This window comes from Puccinia triticina, chromosome 12A (assembly GCF_026914185.1).
Source record: "Puccinia triticina chromosome 12A, complete sequence".
In the NCBI taxonomy this organism is placed as follows: domain Eukaryota; kingdom Fungi; phylum Basidiomycota; class Pucciniomycetes; order Pucciniales; family Pucciniaceae; genus Puccinia; species Puccinia triticina.
Window position 1 is genome coordinate 1,026,081 of NC_070569.1, and position 21,481 is coordinate 1,047,561.

Below are 21,481 nucleotides of genomic sequence, written 5' to 3' on the forward strand. Positions count from 1 at the left end.
CAACTCCGCTGCGCTCAGGAAAGGCACAACCTTCATTCCTGAGCACCTCCATTTTTTGACAAGTCAACCCGTCCTTTTCTGCCTTTATCCACTGGCCCGCCTCTATCCATTGCCGCCATCCCGTCCACTAGTTGGCGGATCTGATCTTCCATCACCGCAATCCTGGAAGGCTGGCGTTCCCGCGGCCTTTGCCCTTCTTGGTCAGACAGTCGCAAGAGATATGGCCCTGTACTCTGCATCAGAAACAGAGGCCTTCCCGCATCATCCTGGTCTTCTCAGAGTTGGAGAGTTGGCCGTTTAATGCTGATAGGTCCATGGTGTCGGGTTCAATCTTCTGTTTGGTTGGCGCTATCCGGGTCTCCGCTCCGCTCATTGCCCTGTGAAGCTCTAGTGCCAAGCTAGCAACCTTGTCAACAGTTGCAAATGTGGTGCGGGAAACAATGAGCGCAATCTGGATGTCCTGCTTCAGGCCCTGGCGCTACTGGCTGATCAGGGTGGGGATTTCCCATCCCGCGGCGGAAGCGTGCTGGAAAAAGGAGTGGGTGTAGTCTGCCACGGACCCGGTCTGCTTCAGCACTTGAAGGGCTTGTTCCGCCTTTGCCTTCTTTTCCGGGTCAAAATACATGCCCCGGAAGGCCGCCAGGAATTCTGCATATGTCAGGGTGGGCGGCTCTGCTGCTGCCTGGTCAAGGAATGGGGCGGCCCATACGCCCGCCGGTCTGGTAATGTAGGAGGACACAAAAAGTATTTGTGTCATGTTGGTGGGGAACAAGGCCTTGTTCAAGGTCATATAGATGCCAACCTGGCGGGCAAACGTCTCCGGCACCGCTCCATGTGTGCCATTAAACTTTTCCAGTTGGGCAACTTTGGGGGCCTTGGTTGCAGCTACCCCTGCTCCAGTGTTTGGTACTTGCGTTGGGGGGAGGGGTGGGGTTTGAGTTTGGAGTGCGTCCACTAATTTGGCCTTGGCCTGGCAGTGTTTTTCCTCCTCTTCCTTGGCCTTCTTAGTGTTGTTGGAGTTTGGTGGCTTTGGAGGCATCCATTGCATAGCTGGGAACGCAGGTTTGGTGTGATGTTGGAGCAGGATATTCAAGGTTTCTAAGAGCGGAGTCCGGATATTCAAGGTTTTGGAGGCGGAGAGATCTGGTTTCTGCTGGTCTGTTGGGTTCTTAATCTTCATCTACGTGAAATAGATCCTGCAATGTGTTATGGTTGGTTCTGTGCAGAGGAAGATGGAGCCTGGGTTCTGGATCCAAGATGGTAGATTGCAGGATGAGGAAGAGGCTTGGATCTCCAGGCTCTTGAACCTTGAGCATGGTCCGTGACATGTACATGTAATCTATGTACATGTGAGTCTGCGCTGTGGAGCTTGTGCTACGGCTCATAACACAGGGAAATCTAAGCAGATCAAGGATTGGGGACAATTGAGACCAGATTTCCCCGCAAAATCTAGGGAAATCTGAGTTCCCAGATGTATTAAGCCTCTTATTTGGGAGATGGGTCCCAATATATGAGCTGTTAAAAAAAAAAAAAAAAAATTGGCTTGACCAAAATGCCTTCTACTTAGATTTGTAATCTACACACCTTGTAGACTCCAAAAATGTACTTTGCTTGAGTTTGGGTCCCCTGACCCAGGTAGGTTTTTCCCCCGCCTGGCCCATCAGGTTTTGCGGGCAGCTCTGTACAGTGGAATGCTGCGTGCAACTGTACTGGCTTAGGAAAACATTTTCCTATGTCCTGAAAATTAAGAGTTTGGTTGTGTAAATTGAGATCTAGGAGGCTCCTAGACTCAATGGAAAGTCATCCAGTATGAGATCTGAAATGAATAAAAGAAAGTGAATTGCATGTGGTACAAAAGATGTTTGTAGTGAGTCATTCATCAACACATCTGACATTCTGGCAGTGCAATGTCCCCATTTTGACTTCAGATTGTCCACCCCCCAAGCTAAGCATTTTTTTCATTCTTTTAATTCTCCACGCTTGCTCTCTGTCTATTCACCCAAAAAAAATTGAGCTTGCAAGAAAAAGTTTTTTCTTTTGTTGTAAAAATTAGAACTTTCACTACAAGAAAAACCACTCAAACGCTAGCATTTCACATGCAGGTTACTGCTGTGGCTCTGCTGTTCTATCCAACACCTGACTTCCCATGTTCTCTGTCTAGCCACAGTCAGTCTCTCACCAGCCCCTCCGCCCCAGCTCCAACCACTTGTGGAACCTGCTTCAGCTTCCGCCGCGCCACTGCTATCCATTCCACACCTTTTGTCAGCCGCAGTCCAGCTGTTTCCCTCCACTCAGGTCTGCAATACGCAAGCTGTCCCACTCTGTGCAGCTTTCCCCATGCTTTTAGTTGTACTTTCTGACATCATCCTCAGCGCTTATGTCAATGAATGCACAATGAACTCAGCCGTGTTGTGAAATTCTGCCAGCACTATTGCCTGATGGACATTCTGTAACACTTGCCCATATAAATCACCACAACAGTTTTTGGATACCCGTAGCTGCATTCTCACCTCAACGGACCTATCAGCAAACCCCTCACAGGATCTAATTTTTCATCTCTGATGTTGCCTTCTTCTCTTGCCCTGTTCCTTTTTACTTTCAGCTTTCCATTGTCTTCTGTTCCCATTTCCTTTAGGTTTTGGTAACTTGCATTTTTTGCCAGAGTCTTTTGTAGTCCCTTGGGGCATCTCTTCAATTTAGAGCAAGGCATCACTGTTGTGGGTAATTCACAGTGCGCAAGTTGAAATAATGGACACCTGGGGATGGGTTTAAGCTCTTTGGCAGCCCATTCAAAACACTAAAATCTCAGGAGAAGTATTTCTGAAAACTTAGAAAAAGACTTTATATCAAGATTGACTCCGTAGAAGCAAACTTCCCCAATTTTCCAATTCAAGGAGTCCATTAACACCTTTGATGTAGTTATGAATTAGGAATAGAGTAAAATAGTTTAGTGGTTCATTGAATTTAACAAGAGAAACCAGAAAAATTTCACGCCAGTTGTCCTCAGATCCATGGTATGTATTGTTGGGGTAGAGGATAATGGTATGTACACATCATCTAAACTCCAACACGGGCTACAAATATCTAGTATGAAGTTTGCAACCTCTTTGTTAGGTTGCAACTCATGGAAACTCAGTTTATAATTTATTTACATCAGTGAGCTTAGGCGACCAGGCTCGGTAGTGTTGATGTTGCGGCTTGTCTTCGCCGAACAAAGAGCTTGGTTGGCGGTGGGTATTTTGAATTTTGAAATAGCTGATGGTTGCATCACAACCACTCCGGCAAAGCCTGCAGCTAAATGCCATCCAATGTGGCAATGAAGAATCCACACTCCAGGGTTGTTTGCTTCAACTCGCACTGTTAGTGTGAAATGAACTCGTCAAGAGGATGAACGCCTAATTAATATGACCGAAGCTTCGATTTAAAACTTACGAATTAGATAGCTTCCGCCGCCGACAACGAAGGTCTGAAGGAGGAAAAAAATCAAGTACTTAAACAAGGGTTTATTAGGCGCGGATTTCATTGGGTACCACTTACATCTCTCCGCAGAGGATTGTCGAACTTGATAGAGGCCTGCGCCAAGTTTTGGGGACCTATGTTGCCAGAACCTTGTGCAACAAGATCTAGCAGGCGGATTCACGGTAAATCAGATATCCATATGGATGAAGCACGGAAAAGCAAAAAAGAAAGAAAAAGAAAGAACGGCCTACGGGAGTCCACTCCGTCTAAACCCAAAGAAAAATCAATTCAAAAAACTTATCATCAAGATGCATGGTCTACAGACTGAAATATAATGCCTTCGGAAACTTACGAAGATGCAGAGGGTGGTCAATACCAGCATCTAAGTTATTCAACACGATATTATAACAACCAGGTCTATTGAGAGTCAGAGCCGTGACTTCTGTGCTGTTTAAATAACCTTTACCACCCTGTGCCAAATCTTGAAGAAGTGGCCTATAGCGGAACGCTTGCAACGGAAAACATAAAAAGGTTCAATTGGCGAAACACGAAAAAAGAGGTTCTGAATATCGGGGTTTCGTTTCTTACTTGTCCAGGTGGCATTGTTCACAAAAAATCTGCTCAAAGTGTCCACTTTGGTTCGATTTCGAGAATTCCGACGAATGATGGTTCCAAGACTCGTATTGAAATACAACTGCAGAGTTTATACTTAGAAAGAAGCTGCCCAAAGTTTATTCAAAAAAAGTGGACTTTCGAAGTGCTTACGGTGTCTATGACGTTTGCACAAGCATTTTGACGAATAAGCGGCTTTAGCGTATCAACGTTTAAATCTGTGCACTTCCCACCGACGGTGTCCCCCCAGTCTTTGGTTCTCGGAGGCTGAAGACTATTAATTTGAGAAGCTTGCGCAGCCACTCGCACGATTGCGAGAGCGGTTGCATCTGGACCAGGTATACCCGGGGCGACTGCGGACATGGAAATTGGTTCTCAAATAATCTTGATTGGTGTCAATAAGTTCGATAAAACTCACGCCAGGCCCCTAAAAAGAAATTTATACGAGTTTGTTATCAGTCAACATGTTACGCGCAATCCAATCAATGAAGATGATACTTACAGCAATCTATGTCCATTGCAGCTCTCAAGTAAAAGGAGCTCCCCACCTTGTCAGCCCGCGTATCGATTATCACGCTATATCTACAGGCAGAAACCGAACGGCTTTAAAAATTGTGTTTTACCAAATAAATTTAAACTCAGTACCTCTGTCCGTTATGGAATTGCAGACGATGCAAGTTGTTTGGACCGGTCACTCTTGTGGAATCAGCTTCAACAACAGTGAGAAGGTGTTGGTCTGCGGAAAACCTGATATAACTCATGAGTTAGAAACTATTTCATCTTGTTTCTGCCCCAAAACACAATTCATGCGAACCAGAACATGGCGTGGCTACCCGCTTGAATCAGCCGAAAACGAGTTTTTTGATTGGGGGGCAACGTTATTTCGAGGGGTTTGGTAGGTGTTCGACACCTTGATCCCCGAGTTGCGAAAGAGCAATTGAAGATCCCAACCCCGTTGATCAATGCACTGTTGGCCTATTGGAGATGTAGTCCGCGAGGATAGCAAATAAGTCAGTCCAGGTTACAAATCCGATGATGTTTTCAAGAACTAACAGACGGGGCCGCTTGAGTCCCGAAATATCCTGTAGCTGACAAGGTGCCGTCCAGGATAACTGTACTGGTACTGCAGATTTAAATGGGAAAATTTGGACATAACTCAATCAGACTGCCGGTGCTAATGTGTAGAGGATCGTCACTCGACTGACTTATGATACCAATCTCTGCAAGTTGTAGAAAGAGTCAGATAAGCTTGCGTGGCTCAAATCCATGCTGAGTTGAATTAATAAAGAATTCATAACGCACGAAATAAACAGAATCATTTCGTTGTCGTAATTCTTGCCACGAACCAAAGGATCGCGTGGACTGTGAACAATCAAAGGTCCGGCTATACCATCTATGGCCAAATTACGAGCATGCGCCTAGTGATTTAAGATTTTCGCGGGTGGGTATGGGGTAGGTCTGAAGACATGCATGAACGGAGTTTGATGTAAAACTCACGTGATACCCTATATAGAAAGCAGGCAAAACAAAATGAGCAGCAGTCTAATAGGAGAAGTTATCTATTTTCTCTACGAAAAGTAATTACTCACAAAAAGTTCCAAATTGATCCTTAACAGTAAACTTGTAGGTGAATGAGGTCTTGGCCGGTATGGGACATTGCGTGACGCCTATATGAACAAAGATGATGCGCAAGTTTCATCTAAGCTTCCGGTGAGATCTCGAAAAGGCGATGAAAATATCTAACCAGTTACTCCATCCATCTGATGTTGCGAAAGCAAAAGAGTTTCGGTTAAATTTCAGCACAACACAAGAAATATGTTGCCATCAAGCTTCAAATCTTACCCATGGTGTACCAGTCTGCAGAATTCCATGCCAATGAATTGAGACGTCAACATTCAAGTCATTCTGGACGACGATTTGCAAGGTATCTCCCTGGATTGAAGCGTTACTTTCAGCTTTTCATGTCGCAAGATTGCCGGAAGAGGACATCTACAAGCTATATTTATGGCTCTTTTCTTGTTTCTCACCTCATTGCACTCGATTAAGGGACCTGGGAACTGGTCATTGATGACCAGCATAGTCCTGAAAAAATTGAGCAGATCAGAAAAATGGGCAAGCAATGTACGAAGCCAGTATGGCGTCTCACTTGCTAAACCCATCTGGTGCACCGACGGTATTTCTATAACAATCAAATTAAAACAACCAAAAAAAAGTATTTAGGTCGCAAAGCACTCGCATCAAAGACATCTGCACCGAATTCACTCACGTAACGCGAAAGTTATAATTCCGTGTCTGACGCGTAGCAGAGATTTTGAAGTCGTGTGAAGACAGATAAAGCTCGGGATGATTGAACCGGACCGACCAAACGTTGGAGCAAAGAAATAATAAATATCCTATGCTGAAATTGAACCAGACCAATGATCTTGACGGAACCATGTTTCTTGAGAGGAAAGATAGGCTCCAAATACGGCAAACTATTCCTTAATAGTGCTAAAACCTTCGCAATATTGAGCCTGGAATTGTGTTTGAAGTTGTTGGGAAAATGTTTAGCGCGAATAGGTAGAGTCTTCCAGGAACCAGCTCAGTCTTTTCGAAAGAAATGAATGTTTAGAGAAACAGAAAGTAGAAAACAGAGATCATGACCGGCGAAAATATCTCAGGTTAATGAGATCTGTAATCGCTATGCTCTTTTAAGCGTTACGATGGTTCGAAGCCTCCCTAGACTCCTTCTATGAATCTGTCAAATGCTGTTCGCAGACACCAAGACCATGCTGATAGTTCTTAGGGACACGGACTATGCGGTAAAAGATGCGAAGCTTGATGTCATAAGTCCACCCTGATCATCACAGCCGTGTTTACACCGAAAGGAAGGCTCCCTGCCCGCCAGCCGCCAGCACAATGATCAAACAAGAGATGTAACATAAGCGTTGAAAACTATGGTACCAGATGCTGGTGCGATGCAGGATATTGCCGGGACCGGAAAGCTAAAGAAACTCTAAAGGCGTGGTAATATTTCAATATTTAGCATGAGGTTCCACAAGTATTCCAAATATGGAGATTCAACGTTTCAGGAGTCGCCGCACGCGTGTCGGGTGTCGCGATCACGAAGCCGGTAACATCAAATCCGCCCGTTGTATCCAGGGTCACAGCCTCTCGGTGCACCGTGCAGTAAGTCTAGTTTAGGCCCGGGGGCTACACAACATTACATGGCCATCTTGACATAAGCTCAACAAGGCCTTGAGTAAGCTTAGCTAGAGCTTTTTATACGCGAGGCTTCCAAAATCTTCCGGTGGAATTGCCTTTTCTAGCAGAAACCTGGGTCTGTGTCCTCGTGAGGATATGAAAAAACCATGAGGGAGTCCACTGATTCTATTAAATCTAGATAGAATGTGAAGGGTGGTTGCTTAAACAACATGGGGCCGCACATGACAACAAGAAGGGACAAAAGATCCCCATTTCAGATGGATTGTGCTGGATTGCAGGGTTTTTTAAGCTTAAGATTCAGATATTTATCCGGAGGTTGGATCATTATGGAATCTTTAAATATTATTTGAATATATTTTAGATCACCAAAGGAGATATAATTTATCACATCTTTCAATTTGACCATCTCAACAGTCAACAAGAACTTAAGAAGCATGAATTTAAAATGTTTTCTCTAGATTGAGAATATATGCACACCAAAATCCAAACAAATTATCTGCTGGTGCGCCTTATTTTCTTTGAATTCACGCCCCTTGTCCTAATTTAGTGATTCTATGGGTATGAATGTCGTTCAACACCAGCCCAGTCTTTTCCTGTGGGTTTCTTTTGGCTCCAGGAGAAGTACCCATTGGCTTACATCAGAACCCATGTCGAGGTCGACTTTCAAGCAAGTAAAGCAGGGTAAAGCCGGTAGACATGCGTGACTTATTGTTTCTGGGAGGATGAGAAAGATTGCGACTGCGATCCATCAAAGAGCATGCTGTAAGTGTAAGCTGCGATGCTTCTCAACGGGCCCGGTGCTGCACCGCTGAAGTGAAGACTGTGGCCAGCGAAGACGCTAATCCCTGGCATGAACGCATGAATTGAGCTACCCCTCCACAACATGAGTCAGTTGTCAACGAGCGAACATAGAGCGTGACTGCTCACGCTGGGTAGCTGTGGAGCAGCCATATTCGCTCAATTTTGATGTTATGGTGAATACCCCTTTTGTAGACTTTCTATGCCACCTTATATCGCGCACCATTCGGATATTTATTAATGTTTACTTTTTTAGGACCTTGCTTGCCCAAGGGTTGCAATCCCCATAAACTCCCCCAAAAAAAGCTTCGGGAGGCACTCTATGCACATCAAAATGTAAGGAAATATACATACTTTATGCTTCTCCCCCTGTCTAGCTGATCACGCTCCACCCCTCAAGTGACTCATGAGGAAACCTTGCAGCAGCGGTACATCGTGGGTCGTGGTGACTCGTTGATCGAGTTGCCTTTGTGCTTTGCAAGTGTTGAGGCATTTTGGCCTGCGACTTACCTCAGTCTTCCTTCCTCTCCTCCGCCAGGGCTTCCCTTTGATACCCTTCCGACTTCCCAGAGAACCCTCTTCATCCCTCCATCCGTCCATCGTGCCCCGAGAACTGTCCCACCCAGAACTGCTCAAGAAGACGTCCCGTGACCCGCCCACCGCCGAACCAAGAAGCAACCTCTCCCCCCCCCCTCTCCGAAAAATTACCAACCACACCGATGAAGTGTTTCCTTCCGATTTTCCTGTCTGCTGTAGCGCTGGCGCAAGGCGCGAATATCCGTAACGGCTCATCAGCCCGACCGCAACGTCGCCAAGATTACCTCGATGGGACCTACGAGGCCAATGCCCGGGTGATGCCCGAGATGTGCCCCAGCTCGGGTGCCTGCTCGATGACTGACCGTGGATGGCCGTCTAAAGGGTTTTCCTGCCCCCCGAAAGCGGACTCGTATGTAAGTCTGACAAGTGCCGATACTCTCAGAGATGGAGAACTTGTGGCTGATTTTTGTAATGCAACATCTCTGGAACCAAGGGCGTCACCGATTATTCGTTCCTCACCGCCCAGGACACTGCCATGGTGTATGGTGGGGGAGACGAGATTGAGGCGAAGGATTGGCCCAAGTCCTGCTCCCTGCCTCCCAAAGGATCGAAGATGATGAGATATTCCAACGGTACGCGTCTCCCAGTTAGATCCCAGAGACTCCGCAAGACATGTCTCTTTGTCTGACAATGACCCTCTTCTTCTTTCTTAGGGGCCTGGAGCGCAATCTACTCGATAAAGCCGACCTGCAACTGCCCAGAGGGCGTTCAGCCCAAATGTACCAGAGCCAATGGGCTCTCTAAAGAGACCTGCAATATCGCTGTGTAAGTACTCTTGGTTGGCTCCCAGACTGTGGCTCTCGAGCATATCTCTCACATTTCCTTGGTTTAGCCTCACGTTTTGCGAGATGCGCTCCGGCTCAGACATTTGTTCGCCGAAATGATTCGCGCGAGTCGCAGTGGCACGAGTATCAGGTATTTCTCGTGTGCTGACCCCTCCATCTTCCGTCAGAGTGCTACTCACTCTTTGACCCATTGTTTCAAGGGTGATGAATACCCAGAGGACATGGCTTGGAAACCTGTCATGTTATCTTGAACGTTTTTTATATATCCAACCCCCAAGTAAGGACATGTCCCTACAAAAAAAAAACACTCTCTTCAACAGTGGAATGCATAGTGCTTGCAAAAAGGCTCCATGCTATTGCAATCTGTCCTAGCCAGTTTCCTCGGCCATCGTGCGAATGTAGTCCATTTCTGTTCTCTGCTGTCGGCGTTCTCCTCAAATCCGGCGAGAGTTGCCATTGCCAGTTTTGGGGTGAGCCTGGGAACTGGAGAGTGTGCCAGATGAACACACCCGTTGGGGAGTGTCAGGACAAGGTTGGTTTCAGATCCTGGGGAGGTGCAGCCTTGACAGAGGACGAGGCCGCCGGGCTCCGTGGGCGGACCGATCGGGACTGTATGCACCAAATCCCAGGCCACCCGAGCCCGCTCGGCAGCCAGAACTTTCTCCATCAACAGCAGAAACCCGCCCGGCTCGTGTCCAGTCCAAGGAGGAGGGGAGGCAGCTTCGACCCGCCCACACATCCCGCCCGATCGCTCGTCCTGCACCCACGGAAGCCGCCCACACCCACCCCGTCGCCATGGACATCGCCCCGCCCGCGTCTTCCAATCAGGTCTATAAGGACTTGTTCGCCGGCACGGTCGGAGGAATCACGCAAGTCTTGGCCGGTCAGCCGTTCGATATCATCAAGGTACCAGGCATCATCTCGCCTTCCCCCCCAAAAAAAAAAATTCACACTCCTATTCTGATGCCTTCGCTCTTTCCCTTCTTTTTCAAGGTCCGGCTACAGAGCAGCAATCAATACAAGTCGATGACTGATGCGGCCATCCAGATCAATCGCAACGAAGGACCCCTAGGTTTTTACAAAGGTAAGACGACGCTCCCTGCAAAAAAATAGTAATCTTATGGATAAGCTCACGGTACTCATCATGTTCCACTTGCCTCACTGCCAAGGTACGTCGCTTCCATTGATCGGAATCGGCGCTTGCGTCTCGATCCAATTCGGCTGTCTGGAGGCCTCCAAGCGGGCGTTCAAGTAAGCAGATCCTTCCCCGTACAACACGGAACGTTTTGGGCGCGGAACGCTTTCTGATGTGGGAACGTTCATGCAGGGAGCGAAACTTGGCCAATGGGGGTGGCCCCCAACTCAGTCTAGGACAGCTGTATCTTTCAGGGGCAGCAGCGGGAGTAGGCAACTCGATAATCTCCGGTACGTCTGTGGCTGCCATACTCTTCCCACCACCATCTTTGGGCCGTCGGTGATGTGTTTCTTTGATCTTGAAGGCCCGGTCGAGCACGTCAGGATCCGCCTTCAAACCTCCTCCTCGGCCAGCCAGTTGAACCACTTCGTCGGCCCCGCGGACGCGCTCAAGAAAATCATCGGCTCCGACGGCATCTTTCGTGGTCTCTACTACGGACAGGTGATTACCGTTGCCCGGTAAGAAAACAGCCCGCTCTTACCGTCTCCTTATCTCCCTTACTCAATCCTAACAATCACGAATGTTCGACCACGATATAGTGAATTCCATGGCTATGGGATGGTAAGACTACCTTTGCCTCTATTACCCTCATTCACCAGCTAACACAAAACCACTTGCTGTGTTGGTTCAATGTAGTATTTCTTAGGATATGAATGGCTGGTAGAGCGACATATGAAGCTCAAGAACTGTTCTAGATCTGAGATTGGGACGGGCTGGGCAATGCTATACGGGTGAGCGAAGACTCGGTCCGGTACAGATCGGCATCCCGTATCTGACTGTGGCCGGATTTTGGATTATTCTAGGGCTGGAGCGGGATACTCGATGTGGCTGAGCAGTTATCCATTAGGTGAGTGTTGACCCAGCCAGTCCGTTTTTGTTCCGTGGCCCTTACTCTCAAGCTGACATGGACACCGCCTTGCTTCCCCTCGAAGACCAAATCAAGACGCGCATCCAGACCGACGGCCTGCCCTCCCAACCGGGCTCGAGGAAGTACTTTGGGATGATGGACTGCATCCGGAAGATATACATGAACGAAGGCTACCGGGGCTTCCTGCGCGGCCTGACGCCGACCCTGATCAGGTCAGTCGGCCAGCGTGAATTCCTTGCGCGCGTTGGTTTCCCGTGGCTGACTGGCTGTCCCTCTTACTTCTCGGACCCGGTCCAGATCGCCTCTCGTCAATGGGGCCACCTTTGCCGCCTTCGAAACTACGATGCGGTTCCTCAATTCTTGAGCCAACGACCCTATACGCCCCAGCTTACGACCAGCGCCTTGCACCGCCCCTGCCTTCATCCGAACCTGTGTCCTGATCCTCCCCCAACAGACTCTCATCGCTCCACTACCCACCTCAACAGCCGATCCCATGCATGCAGACAGTTCATCTCATAGATATTTACCCCCGGACCTTCAATCCACCGCGACCATCTTGGTGTTTCTTGGCCTATTGCGGGCTGTTCATCCCATGCCATCTTTCTCTCTGTCATGTTCCATGCGCCAAGAGAACCCCTGTCAGCTTTTTATTTTACCCAATGCCTTCGGATATGCGTGCCCACCTATCCGCTCATCTATTCTTGGACATCGTTTGCACTTTCACGATTCACTTATGTGAAGACGCTCCTAAGCACAATAGGGGTGTTCAAAGTTGACTGCATAAAATTATAACACCATAAATTCATAAAATTTTAATCTGAAAAAAATGTGTAACACCCAATCACTCAAAAAAGAGCAACAATTCTAAAATGGTACATAAAAAATGATCACTCAAAAGTGTTATGATTTTATGATTTTATGATTTGAAAAAAATATGATTTCAACTTTGAACACCCTTAATGAAGAGGCTGAGATCTCAATCCAACCAGCATCCATATACCATTCCCCACCTTGAGTGAGGCAACCCATCATGTCGAAAATGCCTTGTTCCCTGCAATCCCCACAGGACCCTAACTCACTATGAGATTTCTTCAGCTGCTACGACTGTGGCCTCTCACAACACTATGATCTACAGTGTGCTCCGATTTATGTTGCATGCTAAGCAAACAAATGATCATTTTTTAGTAGTTAGAGTAAGTGCCCAAATGAGAACACTTGCAGGGAAAGATGATGGCCGTATCACAACATCCTAAATATTTTAATGTACATACAACATGCATTGCCTGCATCCACATCTGGCCAGTCCTACAACCCCTCCTCACAGAAATATACCCAAAAAAACAAAGAGGTGGATTAGCAAGCAAGCAAGCGAAGAAATGGATTAGAGCGGATGATACATTTTGTTATACATGTGAGTTTGATGCATGCATGTGTGAGTGGAGAGCTAGGGTTTTTTAGATAGACAGCATGGACAAGAATGGTGGGTGGGAGAGAGGACATGAAGGTTGAGCAAAAGTGTATGGCCAAAAATGGAACGACGTCTCTTGTATGTTGGGCAGAGCAAGATAGGGCTGAATCTCCCGCCCGCCTAGGGCTAGCTAGAAAACGACGGCGAGCTTGTTGTGAGTGATGAGGAAGAAAGAGGGAGGGGGTCTAGGAAGAGAAAAGGCGGGCGCGGGGAGAAGATGTGAAGGATTCGGATGGAGGGGGAGCGCGGCGCTGTCGGAAGGAAGGGGGAGGATGCGTGGTGCGGGAAGGATGGTGAATGGCAAGCAAGAGAGTCGTGGATAGTTCAAGTCGATCGGGCGGCATGTCAAGCAAGAGACCTGTGCCTGTGTCTTGACCAGGCTCGAGAAGGAAGCTGGCGTGTTGAAGAATGTGTGATCTGACCGATCAGGTATACCGGGGCGAGCGGGCGAGTTAGGCGGGTCTTCCAATGGTGTTGTGTAGAGGGAATATACGGACATCGTGGGTTATGGACATCGTCGGTCGGGGATCGCTCGCGGAAGAATCGGATGCTAAAACAAACGGGGGGTTGGCTGTCTCTGGCATCCACGGCTTCGAATTATGCTTCATTTTCTTTTTGATGTGTTTTGTTCAATGATGTCAGATTTTGCGCTTGAGAAAGGCTCCCGGAAGGGAGAGATAACGACAGAAGAGACTCGACCAACGGGTTAAAAAGGGGACGTTCTCAGCAGTAACGTTGGAGTCACGAGGAGCCGAAAGGAGATCATCCTCGTGCGGAGGAGGGAGGTCTCCCTTCTGGGGGTTGCGCTTGGACGCCTTGGAGTCAAGGTCGACGTTCTGCATGCAGAGAGCGCAGATCAAGCAGGGAAGGAGGGCCCAGACGCCGAGCCAGTTGAGGATGCGCTGGACGTCGACGTAGGCCTCGTTGATTTTGGTGCGCTTGTCGCCTTGGTACGTGAGTGCGAAGCGCAAGTCGCCGACGATCTTGGGGATGTTGCCCTGCTCTGAGGCCGGCAGACGTTCGGATAGCGCCGTCTCCAGCCGCGAGGTCCAGATCGAACCCGCAAGACTCGAGCCCACCGCCCCGCCGATCTGGGTGATCGTCAGGAAGACCGCCGTCGAGATGCCTACATCTTGGTGCGCAACCACCGCTTGCACTCCCAGCTGGGAGGCTAGCGTCGTGAAGCCGCCCCCAAAGCCCCCAATGACTTGCGAAATCACGATCTCTATCATCGGATTGTCCAGCTTGCGGCTTCGGACCATCAGCAGTGTCCCCACAGCATGTAACAATATCCCGACAACCTTTGACAGTCACCTTGGTTAGAATGCTGTGATCAGACATCAAGATCAGCTAGCTAAGATGGACTCACCAGCCAGATCTTGTATCGCCGTGTCCATTTGACGAGCAATCCGCAGATGATGGCCGAGACACAGGCCGTGAAAAGGTAGGACCGCTCGACGTACTGTGCGTCCCGGGCAGACAGGAACCTGGCCACCTAAGAAAAATCACAGCTCAGCGGCCAAAACCTTCTTCAGCCGTAAATGTCTCAAACATGTGAGTACAGGGCGAAACCGTACCTGCAGAAAGCTGGTGAAGTAGCTCTCATACGTAAATTGACAAATGAAGTGCCAGAAGCACACCGCCGAACCCAAGAGGACCGTGCGTTGTTCAACTAGCCGTGGAGGGATAACCGGGAACTTGGCAAACTTGTTCTCGTAGATTCCAAAACAAACCAAAACGATGACCCCGACGATGAAGAACGAACATCTTGTGACTGGAATCGGCAAGATTTGACGTCAAGTTAGTTGCTTCAGATCTAGGGTGAGCTACCACGTTAGCAGATGAGAAGACAGACGGACCAGTGAACCAGCTGACGCCGGGTTCTTTCACCGACCAAGTGAGCGGTAACAGGAGCAGGCCGAAGCCCAGAGTCAACAAGACGAGCCCGACAGAGTCGAGTTGTTCCCAGGCCTCTGACCAGAGACTAGTAGACGAAGAGCGGGAGTTGTAGAGGATCGTATTAGGAGAGTTAGGGGGACTCCAAAGGCCCCCGGGTTGGTCCTCCTGGTCGAGATCGGAAGTGGGCAGGGCGATCCTTCGGGCAGGCGGGCCGGCTTCACTGTTGAGCTTGCGCCACTCCATCCACAAGACGAGCACGAGCCAGCTGGCGCAGAGCGGGACCGCAAGCCCGAAGACGAGGTAGATCGTCCGGTAGCCGAAGGCGCCCTTGGACAGGAACCAGGAGCCGACGACGGGCCCGATCCAGGTCGTGAATATCCACGGCGAGGTGATCGTCGAGGTCAGCAATGCCCGCGAGGTCAGCGAGGATGTGTCGGCTACAATTATCATCTGTGATAGCTGCAGGCCTTGCGAGCCTAGGGCCGCCGCTGTTCTGCCGAACCCGTACTGGATCACCCCCGTGGATGAGGCCGTGAGGATGGCGCCTGAAGAGTGAGCTCTGGTTAGTATACCATAAGAAAGTAGACCCGAAAGTTGCCAATGAACACTCGCCTATTAGGTAGAGAATAATCGCCACTAGGACGCCCTCAGCCCGACCAAAGACATCCATAATCTTGCTCATGGGCGGCTTCCCAACGGCAAAAGCTATCTGGAAAAGTGATAGAGACCCGGCAAAAAAAAACCCACGGCGGTGGTATGTCAGAGTCAAGACTCCACCACATGTGTTGGGAGATGGAAGCGCACATTGGTCATGATTCCTACGGTCGCAAGCGAGCTGTGGTGGCCGAAGAGGCTCAGGAAGTACGGCTCGATGAGCGGCAGCGAGTTATTTTCGGTGGAGGTGATTGTCGAGAGGATGTACATCCTGGATCGCGGCGGGAGAGGGTCAGATAAAGTCAGTACACTAGCATCCACATGGTTGGTGAGGGGTCGGGCATCTCGGGATTTTGATTATGGCCCCTGCAACGACCCATGGGGGTGTATGCGCATATATCCGGCGCAGAGTACATGTGTCTGCTGTAATGGTCAAGAGGGGTTTTCTGGAGCCCAGAGCGAGGGCGGCTGATATGGCCCCCGATGGCCGGGCCGGACGTGGAGGGAAGCAGAGGAGGAGGGATTGAGTGCGAGACGGCTTACGCAATGTAGATCGACCGGACGCCCCAGCGACTGGAGCGGGCACGGAGCCGCTCGATGATGGCCTCCATCTTGAGGACGCCGAACTGCTTGGGACTGCTCTTCTCGGCCGGGTCTGTGTGTGGATGGACATGGTTTAGTGGATGGCCGTCGTCGTCCAGGCCGGTGTACTCGAGCCGCTGCTGGCCCGCGCGGCGTCTCGAGCCGCCCACAGCCGTCTCTCGTCGCTCGGCATCGTCTTCGCCCTCGTACATGGTGCGACTCGCTGGAGCTGGCTTGGTGCTGGTTTCCATCGGGCTTGGGATCTCGGGTTCGTGTTGGGTGGTGGTTGGGGACGGCGGCTCAGGAGATGCTTGGGGACGGCGAGGGCTTGTTTCAAGGGTCGTGCAGATTGGCTCAGGCGCAGGCGGGCGGGTCGTGACGGGTTTGCATCGGCAGACAGTCTCGGGAGTTGCTGGGTCTCCTGATGCGAGTGCTGTGCAATCCCGGATATTGACCCGGCCGAGATCACACTGGCTCGGGGACTCCGAAACACCCAGCTCCGAAACCTTGTCGATTTCGGGTTCCACTCCCTTTGTTTCAGGGGACCGCCCAATTCGCGCCTCCACCCTCGGACTTAGCTAAGTTTGGGGACCGCCGCCCCGCCGAGCGAGCTCTGATCAAGAGCGGCGCCCGGGCTACGGCGGTGTTTGATCATACGGTTCTTGCACTAGAGTCTAGGACTCTAGACTGGACCTCCAACTCGTTCCATCCGAGTCAGAGATGCATGTACACATATTTCCTCCCGATTCGAGAAGAGCACCCGACCGCGTCCCTGCGACATATTTACATACCAGCCTGGAAAATCTGAATCCTTCCTTTCCACGGATGAGAAGGCCTCGTTGGCGCTTGAGCCAAGTACCAATGAAACACATGCCGAGACGAATCACTGCCGGGAATCCAGACTCAGAGAACGCGACAAGAGCTGGGACAAACTGCTATCACCGGTCACCAACCAGGTCATTCAAAGAAAGATGCCGGGCAGGCACATTCGGCCAGCAGCCGATTGGAACACGCCATAATATGCACCAGGAGGGTCTGCGAGCCCTTTCATCGGGCCCGACTTCACAAGTGGAATGCAGACTAGCGCATAGTCCACCACCGCTGCAATGTCAAGAAACATATAAGGGGTGAATTACGGAAACGTCTCAGGATTCGTCCGAGAGAAGTACCGGCTGCAGGTTCTATGTCGCAGGAATGGCCGGGTGCTCTTATGAAACCAGTACAGGGCCGGACAGTATCTCCTGCTCTCCCTGCAAGTGGAACTTGCGTAGCACGGCGGCGTTGTTCACCCGATTCATCAATGAAAGATGACCCACGACGAGTCAGGCTCATAAAAGACGACGGACAGTCGGGCAGGACTCTGCATCGCCCCTTCTGCACCGTCGGCTTTCATCAGCTCTTCAACCCACTTCAACCAAGTCTCACAGTTCTAATCGAAACAATGAAGCTTTCTACCTCCATGCTCATCGTCCTCGCCGTCCAACTGTCTTGCTTGTATCCCGGTCTGAGTGCTGCCTGGGGTCTGAAATATTGGTTTAGCTGCTTCGACCGGGCAGGTACTGTGGATCGTTCAGCTCTCAAATGTGTGGCTAGACACCCGACTGATCAAGTTTTACTTTGCACTTGAAGATTCATTGCCGCCTACTTCTCCTGCAAGACCTCATGTGTACCCGCCGTCGAGACCCCACAGCATACCAAGTACGTCGTACTTCTCTCCACCGATTCATCCTGGTTCGGATCTAACATTTGTACACCGTTCTGTGACAATAACAGCTCACGCGTACGGTCAGCCTGGTGGTGAGTAACGGTCCTCAGGAGATCTATGTGTTCAGTTCCATCCCTATGGATTTTCCGCAACCTGACTAATAAACCTTATCTTCAATAAAAATCTATCAGTACATACAGGAGTCTCATCTTCCTCTGTGCCCACCCCGCCTACCCAATCCGCGGGGTATCATCCTTACGCCGGATACGCGGGGTATCCTCCTTCCCGTCCAGATTCGCACCCGGTGCACACACAGCCACAGGCAGGAGCAGGAGCAGCACATGGTTTGTGTTTTGAGATTTGTTTCTTTTCATCAACACCTGCACAAGCTCCGGGTTGATCAATGAATTTTACTTTTGATTCATGTTTACTAGCTCAGAATCCAGCAGATCGTTGGCGCCGACCCAATCCCCAGGACCAGGTCTATCCACCGCAACCACTTGATTCCAATCAAAAATTCGGAATTTACCCACTGCCAGCATCAGACCCCAGATACGGTAAATTTCAGATTTTTCCTCTCCTTGACAACTTTATGGATCATGAAAAAGCTAAATTTTTTTGTCTTGTTCCAATGATTAGGGGATGGGAAGGCTCAAAGGGGTACGTACTCTCTCCCATTATCAGTGTTCATGTGTTTTGATCTAATGGCCATGCCCTCTTGTCTTTGCCATTTCCTAACCCACCTCAGGAAGTAACGCAGAATGTGTGTTCTTCATTCTCTTCTACATCCTCACTGTGGAGAGTAGCTCGAAGCTGATAAATACCTGCGCTAAAATTTCTTAACAGTGTCACTCGCATCTCATAGATATATTTCGTCACAACGAAAGGACATCTAAAAAGGAAACCTCAGTTCCTGATGCAAGAGTAGCTTATTTTTTTAACTCTCTGACGTGTCCCTTCTTATTAAATCATGGCCATCAATTTTGATCTTCTCACATTGTGAATATTGCGCAAAAGTTTCATTTATCACACCACATCATATGATCCCTTATCATACTAGTTTGAGCTCTGTTATTCAACCCAAGTCGCGTTCATTATATATTTCTCACTCAGTCAATTATAGGATTTGTCGCATTGAGCCATTCATTTTATTTTTGGTTCAACTGATGGCATCTGAATTTCTTATTACTCACATATTCCCTTTCGTATCTTTGCAACTTACCCAGTCAGAAATACTACTTACAGTCAGAACTCATGAATACTCCTTCATCTGTTTTTCTGATTCATCCCATTCGGCTACGTGATGGGCACCTGGGCCCTGCGTTCCAAAATGGCCGCGCCATAACAGCCTTCGTAGCCTCCAATCTCGACTGTCGACGGCAGCCTAATTGCCATTTGGACATGTTGGGTCCAGGTCATTAGCCCGGCCGCAGTCGGATCCCTCCTCCTTGGCCAGGCCCTTGATCTGGGCAGGGAAACAACCATTCTTCTAGAATTTGGGCTGCCTCTGGAATCACCGGAGGAGCTTCTCGCGCAGACAAGCTTTCACTCAATGGGAGTCAGCCTCCCCTGCGCGGGTGTGTGGCGCCAAAAAATCAATCAGCAAAGTTTTCAGAGTGAACCTGAAGCGGTGGGAGTAGCAAAAGCTGGGGGCTGAAGCAGCAAGCGGTGTGGTGATTTATATGGGTATGCATTGACGGAATGTCCACTTGGCAATATTGTGAAGTCCCCCGTTCCCGGATATGGTAACCCTTACCATATCTCTACCTAAGGTAATAGCCGCTGGCTATCTTCTCTCTTATCCGACCGCTCTCGGTCTACTACTTCCTTCTCTTGTTACCTGCTCTCAACATCTCCGTCTTCCTACCTCGTATACTTGTATGCCGCTCTCGGCCATATTCCCATTATCTAAGACTCGGCCGCTCTCGGCCTCTCTATATTGTCATCGCCGCTTGCGGCTATCTTGTAGATCCTCACCACCTTATACATCTCTAGTCCTGTAATTAGATTTCCTAACTCGGACTGACTTCTCCAAGTCCGTCCTCGTACTTTGCGGGAGCCCCATCAGATGGGACTCATCACTCCCTTCCCTTATTCTCGTCGAGCCGTCTCCTCTCTATTGTTCTCCTAAAACATAAATAGCCCTTTGGCTCCCCGCAATGATTCCCTTTGCTCGTACCTTTCCAGCACCTGAAACCGGTGAGCATCACATAAATATTTCTGTGAGTCAATTTTTCTCTTATCTTATCTTTCCGTCCCCTAAAAGACTCCCATAGACTAGAGAAACTCAAACACTCACACTGAACTTCCCTTGAACAAAACAAAACCCTCAGAACAACCTTAAAACCACAACCCTCTAAACCACCCAGACTCAAACTCCCCTATATCCTCTACTACTGGGGTTGCAAACCGGTAAGTTTCTCTTAAAAAGACTGATTCTCTTACAAATTCCCTTATCCCAATAACTATTTGAGGCCGCTTTCATAAGTAACATATATAATAATTATTTAGCAAAATAAACTTATATCATTATTATTCTACCGCTACTAGAACCACCAACAACCAATTAGATACCGTTATAACATATCCAGAAACATCCGATGTGGTGTTCTGTGCCTGTGTCAATGCCAAAAAGTATACAACAGAGGGTGGAGACAGTACAGTCATCATACAAGAGGAGGAGATAGTATCACATCAACAGTTAGGCACATACAAACCAGGGGAGGATTTGTAGTAAGAAATAGTCTCAACCAGGAACAGAAGGTAAGAGTGTAAAGAAAGAAGGAAGGGAGGAAGGAACAGGAGGAAGAGGAGGAGAGGCCCAGACCCCCAGAATCCAGAATGGTCAAGGATAGTTGCATTCTATGCACCTGCTTGTTCAAGGGAGATTCTATCAGGAGGCTGGGTTATTTGGAGGTGGAGTTAGAAGGTATCTAGCAAAGCCTGCACAGCATCTTTGGCTGGGGGCTGTGTATTTTTTGTTCAAGGAAGATTCTATCAGGAGGCTGTGTTATTTGGACGTGGAGTTAGAAGGTATCTAACACAGGCTGCACAGCATCTTTGGTTGGAGTTTTTGTATTTGTTTGTTCAGGGAAGAGCCTATCAGGAGGCTGTGTTGTTTGGAGGTGGAGTTAGAAGGTATCTATCAGGAGGCTGCTTTGTTTGGAGGAGGAGTTAGAAGGTATCTCACACAGCCTGCACAGTGTCTTTGGCTGGAGGCTGCGTATTTGTTTGTTTAAGGAGGAGCCTATCAGGAGGCTGTGTTGTTTGGAGGTGGAGATAGGGTGTATCTGGTCCAGCCTCCACAGAATCTGATGCTGGGGGCTGTGCATTTGTTTGTTAGTTTGTATATCATAGATGTTTGGCTGTGGAGTTAAAGTGTATCTAGCACAGCAAAGTTGTGTTGTTTGTATTTGTGTCTGTGTAGAAAGGCTGTGTAGGTGAGAACCCCTGCAGCAGGAATCCCTCACAAGGAACTTCCTGCAGCAGAAATCCCTCATCCTCCAACATAAGAGGGGGGCCTCTCCCCACTATAATTTTCCTTTTTTCCCATCAGCCTACAGAGGTTTGGTCACAAGCGGTTAGTTAGTTTAGTTAGAATCAGCCTACAGAGGTTTGGTCACTGTGGTTAGTTTTAGCTAGTAGCAGCCTAGGA

General features: G+C 49.0%; 6 protein-coding genes across 6 annotated transcripts; 3 read left to right on the plus strand and 3 right to left on the minus strand.

Annotated features, from left to right (window-relative positions):
* Positions 1-3,148: 3,148 nt before the first annotated feature.
* On the minus strand, positions 3,149-6,507 carry PtA15_12A99 (uncharacterized protein; the record flags this gene model as incomplete). The annotated part of the gene is made up of 21 exons (XM_053162262.1): positions 3,149-3,357; positions 3,433-3,466; positions 3,538-3,623; positions 3,711-3,725; positions 3,812-3,967; positions 4,048-4,153; positions 4,225-4,424; positions 4,490-4,498; positions 4,574-4,653; positions 4,717-4,818; positions 4,886-5,046; positions 5,125-5,194; positions 5,277-5,291; positions 5,374-5,489; positions 5,569-5,576; positions 5,661-5,738; positions 5,816-5,831; positions 5,914-6,003; positions 6,099-6,153; positions 6,218-6,250; positions 6,338-6,507. 21 exons carry the CDS (start codon positions 6,505-6,507, stop codon positions 3,149-3,151), a joined length of 1,809 nt encoding a protein of 602 aa, XP_053025669.1.
* A 2,285-nt stretch (positions 6,508-8,792) lies between these two features.
* On the plus strand, positions 8,793-9,554 carry PtA15_12A100 (uncharacterized protein; the record flags this gene model as incomplete). The annotated part of the gene is made up of 4 exons (XM_053161677.1): positions 8,793-9,023; positions 9,104-9,242; positions 9,324-9,435; positions 9,503-9,554. The coding sequence occupies 4 exons, from the start codon at positions 8,793-8,795 to the stop codon at positions 9,552-9,554; spliced, it is 534 nt and encodes a 177-aa protein (XP_053025670.1).
* A 400-nt stretch (positions 9,555-9,954) lies between these two features.
* PtA15_12A101 (uncharacterized protein) lies at positions 9,955-11,882 on the plus strand (the record flags this gene model as incomplete). The annotated part of the gene is made up of 11 exons (XM_053161678.1): positions 9,955-10,066; positions 10,129-10,361; positions 10,449-10,539; positions 10,625-10,706; positions 10,783-10,880; positions 10,955-11,108; positions 11,190-11,211; positions 11,287-11,381; positions 11,454-11,497; positions 11,583-11,730; positions 11,816-11,882. 11 exons carry the CDS (start codon positions 9,955-9,957, stop codon positions 11,880-11,882), a joined length of 1,146 nt encoding a protein of 381 aa, XP_053025671.1.
* A 1,234-nt stretch (positions 11,883-13,116) lies between these two features.
* On the minus strand, positions 13,117-13,485 carry PtA15_12A102 (uncharacterized protein; the record flags this gene model as incomplete). The annotated part of the gene is made up of 1 exon (XM_053161679.1): positions 13,117-13,485. One exon carries the CDS (start codon positions 13,483-13,485, stop codon positions 13,117-13,119), a length of 369 nt encoding a protein of 122 aa, XP_053025672.1.
* Positions 13,486-13,624: 139 nt separating this feature from the next.
* Positions 13,625-16,776, minus strand: PtA15_12A103 (uncharacterized protein; the record flags this gene model as incomplete). Its single annotated transcript, XM_053161680.1, has 8 exons — positions 13,625-14,287; positions 14,356-14,481; positions 14,564-14,760; positions 14,846-15,430; positions 15,498-15,594; positions 15,690-15,810; positions 16,083-16,651; positions 16,714-16,776. The coding sequence occupies 8 exons, from the start codon at positions 16,774-16,776 to the stop codon at positions 13,625-13,627; spliced, it is 2,421 nt and encodes an 806-aa protein (XP_053025673.1).
* Positions 16,777-17,562: 786 nt separating this feature from the next.
* Positions 17,563-18,722, plus strand: PtA15_12A104 (uncharacterized protein; the record flags this gene model as incomplete). The annotated part of the gene is made up of 8 exons (XM_053161681.1): positions 17,563-17,677; positions 17,751-17,819; positions 17,895-17,918; positions 18,018-18,170; positions 18,261-18,383; positions 18,466-18,486; positions 18,575-18,589; positions 18,673-18,722. 8 exons carry the CDS (start codon positions 17,563-17,565, stop codon positions 18,720-18,722), a joined length of 570 nt encoding a protein of 189 aa, XP_053025674.1.
* Positions 18,723-21,481: the final 2,759 nt, after the last annotated feature.